The sequence below is a fragment of the Zosterops lateralis genome (assembly GCF_965231275.1).
Source record: "Zosterops lateralis genome assembly, chromosome: Z".
Taxonomy (NCBI): domain Eukaryota; kingdom Metazoa; phylum Chordata; class Aves; order Passeriformes; family Zosteropidae; genus Zosterops; species Zosterops lateralis.
The window spans coordinates 81,484,716-81,494,840 of NC_139800.1; the positions used below are offsets into that span (position 1 = coordinate 81,484,716).

The following is a 10,125-nucleotide window of genomic DNA, read 5'->3' on the forward strand; positions in this document are numbered from 1 at the left end:
CTGAAAGAGGGACAGGATCCAGGGAATGGCTAGAAGTGTGTCAGAGAGATTTAGGTGGAAATCAGGGAAAAGTTCTTCCTCCAGAGGGTATCAAGCACTGCCCAGGTTCCCCAGGGAGTGGGCATGGCCTCAAAGCTGCCAGAGCTCCAGGAGAGTTTGGAAAAGGCTCCCAGGGATGCACAGGGTGGGGTTGTGGGGGTGTCTGTGCAGGGCCAGGAGCTGGACTGATGGTCCTGTGTGTCCCTTCCAGCTCGGAATACTCTGTGACTCTGTGATTACCTAGACAGGCAGCCACATCCTGCAGGCAAAAAAAATGCTCCAATATGAAAATAATCAGGAAAAAGAAAAGGAACATAAATACACATAAACTTGCATTCTGTGTGGTTTTGCTCCATAGGTACAATTCTTATTGGCGTGCCTTAAATTACTCGTCTGCCCTGTGATGCCTGACATTTAAAGTAAAAGATTAAGTTAAAAAAAAAAAAAAAAAAAAAGGGAACAAAGGAATCTCACAGTGAGCTTTCGAATCTTGCCTAAAAACTCAAGTGAAGTGGGAGTAAACATTCCGCAGATAAAAACCACCCAGTAGCCATTGGGCTGTTCCATATTTATCACTCCCAAAAGCCCAGGACCAGTAACAACATTCTCAGTGGTCACAGTATTGGCATATTCCCTGAAAAACACCGTTCAGCCCCTGAACAGCCACACTGAGGATGGAAAATTAAGCTGAAAAACCAGATCAAGAAATATTCTGTCTGAATATTGGGCAAACAAAGAAATCAGACTTTTCTGGGTTGTAAACTCTCACAAATTCAATTACCTGCCTGACCAGAGTAGCTGCACCACCCAGCTGAGACTGTAAATGACTTGGGGTTTCTGTCTGTAAAATGCAGAAATGGGTAGGAGAAAAACCTTTACCTCCAACTGCTGGCATCTCCAATTTAATTTCAGTTCATTATGTGCCTGAGATAATTGAAACGAAGGTCAGAATGTTTTGTGTCCTTCAGAACCCTGGCTCTGTTCTGAATATGGCATTCAGACATCCAGCCAGCCCTGAAGTTGAGGAGCTCAGGTTAATAAACAATCATAAGCAGACAAAAGTCCAAATTCCAAACCCAGCAAACCCTAAGCAATGAGGGAGAAAAAGCCTTTCTTCAACATCCTTGATACTCTGAGAATTCAGAGAGAAAAATTCAGCTTATCCCACACGGCATCAACCTGTCTCCCTGTAATGATTCATTTATAATCCTGGTCTTTACTGTACACCAAGAGAAACAGTTGAATAATGCTAGATAAAAAGACAAACTAAAAGCATAGGTTAGTGCTGATTAGTTTGAGACATATGAAAAAAAATCCTGAATTTAATTATGATGAGAGTTCGTACAGAAAGAAGAAATTTCCCTTTAACTCCAAAATTCACTTCAAAATGGTTTTCCTCTCATTTCTGAAATGTTAAAGGAAAGTACTCGTTTCAACATGTTCACACACACTTTAAAAAAAGATTTTAAGGCTTTTGTATCTGTGCCACAGAGAATGTAAGGAAAGAAATCATATGTTAATCCAAGTGACAGGCCAAACCACTCTCTCTGACACTGGACTCCACAGTGACACTGCTGATATTCCTCTTGGACACTGGTGCAGTCCCACGCTAAACCTGAGACAGCCCACAGCCAGATTTAACACTCTCTTGGAAGACCATAGAGCACCAAAACCTATTCGATGCAGAACTCACTCTGTGTCAGCTCACACAATTTACAATCCCAGAATTATCCACAAGAGGTGTGAGGAAGCCCAGCTTCCACCTGAAATTCTGAACAGGCTTTGGACAGGGAAAGGCAGCGGGTCCAAAGGCCTCCCCTGGACACAAGTTCTGCTCACACCTGAGCTACAGTGTTGCTACAGCAGGACACCAGCTCCTGAGCTGGCTGCAGAGGAGTTTGACAACAGCCATGGCAAAATCCCACGTCACCGGCGCTCCACGGGGGCCGGGAGAGGCCGGGACGTGCTTCCCATTCCTTCCCGGTGAGGTGCCGGTGCTGGGCACAGGTACCGGTGCCACTGACGCTATTGGGGAAGTTCACAGCCTCCCAGCTGCAAAGCGCTACATCAGCGCCACACGTCAGTGCCCAGGGCTCCCAGCAATGACACCAAGGGCCGCCGGGCCCCTCTGGAAAGGCCGGGCAGGGCCGCGGTCCTGCCGCTCTCACAGACACCCCTGGGGGCTGCGGGCCCCGCCGGGCCCTGCGGGGAGACTGACCTTCCTCAATGACACACATCCGCGGGCTTTACACCTCAGCAAAAGCGGCCGCTACGTGTATTTCACCGGCATTTCACGGCCACAACGCTACGCTCCCTAACCCTTCCCTTCCTGCCTGACAGCAGGCCCAGACGCCGCGCCGAGGGGCGGGTTTCGCGCAGGCCGCCGCAGGCCGGGAATCCCTGACCCAGCCGGCAGCGCCGGGCCCGGCGGCACGTCCGGCACGTCCCCCCCACTCTCCGGGCCGCGGAAAGGCGGCGGGGCCCGGCCCGCAGCGGGGCGGCCCCGGGGGCGCGGGCGGGGCGGCGGCGATGGCGCGGGGGGACCGGGGGAGACCCGCGCCCCGCGCCCCCCGCCCCGCCGGCTCCGCCGCAGCCAATCAGCCGCCGCCTCACATCGCGGCGCGGCGCTGTCGGCGTTGTAAGGCGCGGCGCCATTGGCCGCGGCGGGCCCCGGTGCGTGCCCTCGGATAACCCCCGGCCCCACAATAGCGCGGCGCCGCTGCCCCGGCGGCCCTGCGGCTCCACCGCCAGCCCCGGGCCCTCTCCGCTCCCCGCCCTCCCCTCCGCACTCCCCGGCCCGCCGCGGCCTCGGCGGAGCGCAGCCCGCAGTCCTGGCGTGGGGGGGGGGGGGGGGACACACAAACGGGGCGGGGGCGGGGGACGCGCCCGGTGCAAGGAGCGGGGAGCGGGGGAAGTTGTGGGAAAAGTCGGGAGCGAAACTTGTCTCACCAGGTCCTCGAAGCTCCGGCGGTGCTCCTTGCCCTGCCAGTCCAGGCGGCGCGGGATCAGCTGCGGGAGGGAGGGACAGGGGGCCGGGGGCGGCGGTCAGAGCCCGACAGACCCGTCCGGGATCCCCCGGGGATGAGCCCCCCGGGATGAGCCCCCCGGCCCCTGACCCGGCCCCGCCGCGCTCCGGCGGGTGTCCCGGGCGGGGATGGGCCGGGTTAGACGGGGCAGGGCGAGCGCCGACCCCGCCGTCCCGAGGGCTGCCCCGTCCCGCCGGGCAGGCGCCTTACCTGGTGCTCCTCCAGCTCCTCCACCAGCACCTGCGGACACGGGGACACACAGACACACACACACACACAAAGGACGTGAGACCGCAGCGCAGCGGCCCCGCCGCCCGTCCCGTCCCGTCCCGTCCCGTCCCGTCCCGTCCCGTCCCGGGGCCGCTCGCCCGCCCGGCCCGCCGGCTCCGCGCTCACCTGGGCGGATTTCTTGCAGGGTCCGGACTGCAGGAACCTTGCGATCAGGTAGTAGAGCTCTGCGGAGGGGCGGGGGAAGAGCGGGTTAGACAGGGTTAGAGGGAGCGGGCGCGGAGCGCAGCCCCCGCCGCCAGCGATACCCACCGGCTTCCAGCTGGGTCGGGGCGGCCGCCGCCGCCATCCTCCTCGGGAGGGGGAGGGGAGGTGGCGGATGGAGCCCCGGGGGGACGCGGCTCCTAGCGCGGGCGCGGCCCCATGCCGGGGCGGCGGAGGCGGCGCGGGGCGCGGGTCCCGGTGCGGGAGCGGGCGCGGGTCCCGCCCGGGCTCATCGCGGCTCCGCGCACCCAGCGCCGCCCGCACCGCCCGCCGCCCGCCGCCGGGGGGCGCCCGCGGCAGCGCCGGCAGGGCGGGGGGGCAGGAAGGGCGGGGCGGTGACGCGCCTCGGGGGGGCGCCCGACACTTCCGGGCGGCGGCTGAGGGAGGGGGAGAGGGAGGAGGAGGAGGAGGAGAGGGAGGGGAGGAAGGGGAAGGGCCGGGCCGGGAGAGCCGGGATGTGCCTGAGGCGTTCGGCCGCCGTCACGGGGCCGCGCTGAGCCGCGCTTCGCTGCACAGGGTCCGGTAGCCGTCACGGGGCAGCGCTAACGGCCGCCGGCCTCGCGGGTCCGGCCCTCACCGCGGCCGCCCTTCCTGGCTGCCCTCAGGTCACGGCGTTCTCGGCCTCAGTGCTCGCGGCCTGCCGGAGCCCCGTGTGTGCATCAAGTGAAGCAGTTTTTGGAAGAATGAAGGGATTTAGGAGTTTTAGGGATCCTGTAAAGGGTAGGGGGATGGAGCCCACGTGCGTGTGCCGTGGAGGGGACACAGGACTGCCAGTGACAGCCCTCCCGGGGTCCCCATAAACAAGGCCTGGTTGCAGGGAAGTGGCTTTCGGGGTCAGATAAAGTGTTTGCTCCCAGTGACCAGGAAATTTAAATATGGTGGATGCAGCACCCGTTCTCCTCAAGTAACAAAGGGGTTAGAGTAGATAGTTTTAATGGAAATAAGTGTTTTTGCATGGGAAGCAGTCTGTCAGAGCCCCTGAAAGCAGTGTCACTTCAGTAATAAGTTGCTAAAACACGTCAAGTGAGTTTTATTTCATGTACCTGACATTTGGTGTTAGAACTCCAGAGCCTTGGCAGTGTAAAAACCACTGTCATCGTGGAAAAACAAAGGACAATGTTTCTCCTCATGCCTGGAATATTGAGAGCTGAATCACTGTGAGTTCATGCTCTGGAAATACTAAGAATAAATTCAGTTTGAGCGTATATTTATATCAGGTGGGTTTGCTGAGGCACTGGCTCAGAGTTTTCCTGTTGTGCAGTCAGGTTGCAGCCCTTCCTGCTGGCAGCTCCACGGGATACCTCCAGCCACCCAGCCAGTCTAGGGAGAGGGATTTGGGGATTTGTCATTCAGCTGTTCCACATAATTCACCTGTACTCACCTACCCCTTCCTCTGGCTTTGGAAGTGGTTTTGTGCCAGGAGCGTGGATGAAGTGGGTGATGTGTGGACCCTGTTTTCTCCTCATCACCTTCTAAAGTTCTTGAGTTGTCGGTGACAGTTGATAGGATCACAGAACCTGATAAACCCGTGTGTAGTAGGACCTTAAAGCTCATCCAGTGCCACCCCATGCCATGGACAGGGACACCTTTCCACTGTCCCAGGCTGCTCCAAGCCCTGTCCAGCCTGGCCTTGGACACTTCCAGGGATCCAGGGGCAGCCACAGCTGCTCTGGGCACCCTTTTCTCAGCACCTTTGCAATAACAATTTCTTTCCAATACCACACCTAACCCTGCCCTCTGGCAGTGGGAAGCCACTTCCCTTTGTCCTTGTCCCAAGGCCGTTTCCATTTTCCTTGTAGGCTCAAAACAATTACCCTTGGAATGTTTTCAGGGCAGGTTCATTTCTCAGCTCATCAGTGGACAGACACGAGGTGCCACCTCACCAAGCTGCCAATTCCAGTGGCTTCCCAATAGTGACAGCTCTCCCAGCTTCCCAGCAGGACCCAGAGCCTCCAAAGCTGTGGAGCTTTGTGGAGTTGAAACTGCTCTTCTCAGGATAAATTCCCAGCCAGGAGAAGCACACACTGATCCCACTCTCTGGAGAGGTGATGTTTCTCCCACCTGTCTCCAGAGCCCAGAACTGTAGGATCGTCTTTTCATGCACGGTGGGAAGGCAGAGGAGGAAACACAGATGATGTTTTATGATGTGCCCTGAAAGTACAAATCCACCTTCCTGAGCTGAACAGAATTCCATGTCAGGGGAAAAAAAGCCCCATAAATACTGCCCAGCACCGCGTCCTGGTGCATTCCAGTGCCAACAGCTCCTTCATATATCCATGCTTAGGGGAGACCCCCACCTGCAGAGCTGCCTCCAGCCCTGGGATCCCCAGCACAGGAAGGACATGGAGTTGTTGGAGCAAGTCCAGTGGAGGCACCAGGATAATCAGAGTGCAGAGATAGTGCAGCTCTGCTGTGAGGAAAAGCTGGGAGAACTGGGATTGTTCAGCTTGGAGAAGAAAAGCTCCAGGGTGACCTAATTGTGGTCTGCCAGTTCCTGAGGGGATCCCACAGGGAAGATGGAGAGAGATTACATGGGCCTGGAGTGCCAGGACAGAGGGGAATGGCTTCCCACTGCCAGAGGGCAGGGTTAGGTGGGATATTGGGAAGGAATTCTGCCCTGTGAGGGTGGGGAGGCCCTGCCCAGAGCAGCTGTGGCTGCCCCATCTCTGGAAGTGTCCAAAACCAGGTTGGACAGGGCTTGGAGCAGCCTGGGACAGTGGAAGGTGTCCCTGATCATGGCAGAAGTGGAATGGGATGGGCTTTAAGGCCCTTCCCACCCAAACCATTCTGGGATTCCATGATTATGTATTTCTTTAGGAATGTGACATTTCCTTGGCACCCTTTGGTGCCTTACTGAATCTCTCCACTCATGATTTGCTTTTATTTGAGCTGGGGTGTGGCACAGGTGAAGCTGCAGCACCAGGCAGGATTGTTCTGTTTGGGCCTGTCTAGAGCCCATGGGCACTTCTGCAGTGACTAAGAGGGGCTTTCAAAGCCCAGGATAGAAAATGCTCCCAAAATAAGCTTATCCATGCCTTGCTTGTGTCCTTTCCTGCAGCATTCCAGCTGGAAGTCTGGCTGCTCCTTGCTTGGTGCTGAATCCATGTCCTTGTGTCAGTGCTCTGCCATGTTGCTCCACATCGTGGCTTAGATGGATTCCTGCATCAGCAGGAGGGGAAGGTGTTGGGAATGCCCCAGGTGTGTCCTGTGTGTGCTGCAGGGCACAGCTGTGCAGGTACCTGCTCCAGGGGCAGGTACAATCAGCATTCCTCATTCCCAAACAGCTCACTGGGAACTTCCCTCTGCCTCACTGTGGCTGGACTGTGCTGCTGTGCAGTGACTCTCGAGCCTCTTTCCAGCATTCCTGACTCCCTGGCACCTCAGCTTCCTCTCCTTATCACTCTCCCAATTGCTTCATTACTCCCCAAGCCTGCTACAGGGGCCGTTATCAATACCTCTTCCCACCTCTCCCAGGTTTTCCCCTCCAGGAGTCATTGCTGGTGAGTTATGCCCATCCTCTCTTTCCCCAGGAGCTCCATTTCCACACCACTCTAGGATCCTGCAGCTCCATGACTCATCTTTTTCCAGATCCTCTGCATCCAAGCAGCAGCATGCTGGGGGTGATAGTAAATCTCGGAGTGAAAGCAGGGTTTTATGGATGTGCTGATTCATCTTTCCTCAGAGCAGAGCTCTGTTATGTAAATGCCAGCAGCAGCTGGTGGCAGGAGGAGGGAGAACAGACTAATGAGGATTCAGGAGCAGGGATGCTTTAAGGAATAACCTGGATTGTAGCTGTTTCTTTCCATAGTGCGCTGTAAATAAATAAAATCTAAAGTTTTTGAGGGATTTTGGGAGTAGGAACTGATGACATTCAAATACCCTTTGCTTCTCCCCATTTGGTGTTGTAGGGAGTTTTACTCTCAGTTGTAGTTAAAAGTAAAACTCAACCCCCTGGTTAATTTGACTACAAAATTAAATTAATTTCCCCACAATCAGCTTGTAACATCAGGTAAAGGTGTCTCTCTCGTATTTTATTTATAATCTGTCCTCATGAGTCAAATCCTGCTTTAGCTGGAAACAGAAAACAGAACTGTGGTTTAGCATAACCAGAAACGTTATGTTATTAAAAATCAAAAAAAGGAAAGTTTAGAGTGGAATTTTGCAGGTGTGGTGGGTTTACCTGCATTGTACCTTTCCAATAAATGTAGATGGGGATGGACATGCCTGAATCCAGCTGTATTTAAACACTGGGACAAATTAAGCATTTTTGGCTTGTGCGATATATATATATATATAAAATTTTATTATTATTATTTTATTTTTTCTGCGTAGATTTCGTAGAATACCCTGAGTTGGAGGCAACCCACAAGGAATTCTGTAAACATCCTGCTCATCTTGGGCCTTTCATATGGAGCTAAATGGCAAACAAGGATAAGGATAGTAGTAAATTAAAACCAAGTTTTTATTTAACTGATTCAAAAATAAGAGCGGTTCAGAAGGAATTTAGGAGCTGGTGCCTTGTGCTACGCAGTTGTGAGTAAAGGAATATTGAAAAATCCAAGGTTATTTTATGATCTTTACATACAGAAACCTCAAATTTTGATACATAGTTTATTTTAAAAAATTAATGAGGTGCAAAATAATTAGCACTAATTATAGTTGGTGGAGTGCAGGGCTCATGTGTGCAAACTGACATCCTGTCCTGTTTTTGCAGGACAGATCTCCAATTCCCTCTCCTTCCTGTGGTTCTCTCCCTCAACAAGAGCTGCTAAATAATAACGAAATAGCTGTTAGATATTACACAAGATGTGCTCTAGGATTTTTGCTGGTTTTAATAATTTATTATTTAAATTCTCTGCTGCATCGTTCCAATCATTCCTCTAGATGGTGCCAGACATCCAAGAGTCGGGTGCAACATTATCCCATAGGAAGGCGATGGAGGAACAGCCAGGACGCTGCTTGCCTTTGTTTCTAAATTCTATCTTGCAATAGTTCATCTTGTTGATAAATTACTTGTACTGGTGATGTAAATATGATGTTTTGTTTTTTGTTTTTGTTTTTATTTTTCTTTCTTTTGAGAATCCTAAAATCCATTCAGCCTAAGTTCTACCTGCCTGGAGCAGTGTCATCCCTTGCTCCGTGGACTGATCCATATCTCATATTCCTTATGGCAGCCATTAGCTGCTCTGAGCTGTGATCAGCCCTGCTGCGGCTGGGGGAATTTACTCGGCCTGGTTTGCAAAGCAGGGAAATTTCTGGCTATTATATAAACATTTCTCCTTATCTCTGTTTCACACAGAAATGCCAAATCCAGCTGTGGATGAAGCACCCAGGAAAAGGGTCTGTGTCCCTGTGTGCTCTGGGCTCTGCCAGCAGAAGCACCAGGGGAATGGTGTCAGTGTCAGGTCCATCCTCAGCGTCTCTGAATTCCAACTTTGTTCCTCGAAGTGCCTGGAACCCCCCAGGTTTTATAGCAGCAAAATTACTACTGGGTGTAAGTGACCAGGTAGGTTTTGTTGTTGGTGGTGTTACTACTCCACCTGTGTCCCCTGCTTGGGATCAAACTCCCCGTCCCCAACCTTTTCCAGCTTCTCCTGACATGCTCATGGCTGCCACCAGTCCAGGGGTCCCCTGCACAAGGATATCACCCCAAAAATATCACCTGATATCACTACTGGGCTAATTCAGCAACTTCAGGCCATGATAAATATTTGTAAATAATCCTTTGATGTTTTGTTTATGATTTTTTAGGTTTTTAGGGCCAAATCCTGAATTTTTGGGTTCTCCTGGAAGCCTGGGCATAAAGCATCCAACTGCAGCTGGGAATTTGTCACCTCTCCCTGGACAAGCAAGTTTTACTGGAACTCCGTCAGTTAAGTAAACAATTCTAATAAAATTACATCCCTCTGTATCCCAATACCTTTTTCCATAAAGTTTTGAGGATTATTATGTTTTAATTATATTTTTCATTTTACAAAAATAACAGAAATATTGAGAAGGAGTGCAATAGGCTTTTTTAGAGTGCTGATTTTATTGAAATAAAAGGTTATGAAACAGTTTGATGTATTTTTTATAATTATTGATATCACTAACAGGCAGACATTGTAAATAAGCTCATTAATACTCTTTAAATACAGTCTTATAAAATTAATTCTCAATTACTACATGAGGCGATGGATTAGAAAGCTGTCCTGTGTAAATTTGCCTACAGGAGTGTGAGTTTAGAACGGACTTTCTAAGTCACTAATCATGGAATCCAACAATGATATTTTGGAGCATTTCTCAAAGTGCTGTCCTGTACAGGAATTCTCTTCACATTATTTTTATTTATTGAGTATGAAGCCTCTTCTCGTGATCTTTCATTTGAGATGACATCTTCCTCTTATCCCTCATAAGGAAAAGCTTTAACATGGAAACTTCCATAAATTCCTCTGCAATAAAGCAACCCCATATTTCATTTAATTCTTGCACTTCCATCATTTAATGGACATTCACATTCTCCTGTAGCCTTCCAGCTTTGTATCTCTGGGAAAAGTCTTTCCCTGATGTCCTCAGGAGTTCAGAATCT

General features: G+C 51.9%; 1 protein-coding gene and 1 long non-coding RNA gene across 2 annotated transcripts in view; one reads left to right on the forward strand and one right to left on the reverse strand.

Annotated features, from left to right (window-relative positions):
- LOC310922676 (bromodomain and WD repeat-containing protein 3-like) overlaps positions 1-3,714 on the reverse strand; it is a 42,738-nt gene extending 39,024 nt beyond the window's left edge. The window contains exons 1-4 of the mRNA XM_083883411.1: positions 3,606-3,714; positions 3,462-3,520; positions 3,276-3,305; positions 2,989-3,048 (exon numbers count right to left, since the gene is read on the reverse strand). Coding sequence (XP_083739537.1) covers positions 2,989-3,048; positions 3,276-3,305; positions 3,462-3,520; positions 3,606-3,642 — 186 coding nt within the window. The 5' untranslated portion in view covers positions 3,643-3,714. The remainder of the gene's footprint in view (positions 1-2,988; positions 3,049-3,275; positions 3,306-3,461; positions 3,521-3,605) is intronic.
- LOC310922678 lies at positions 3,398-9,433 on the forward strand. Its single transcript, XR_014592468.1, has 3 exons — positions 3,398-3,509; positions 8,857-9,063; positions 9,309-9,433. It is a non-coding gene; the product is annotated as an uncharacterized lncRNA (long non-coding RNA).
- The last annotated feature ends 692 nt before the right edge of the window (positions 9,434-10,125 follow it).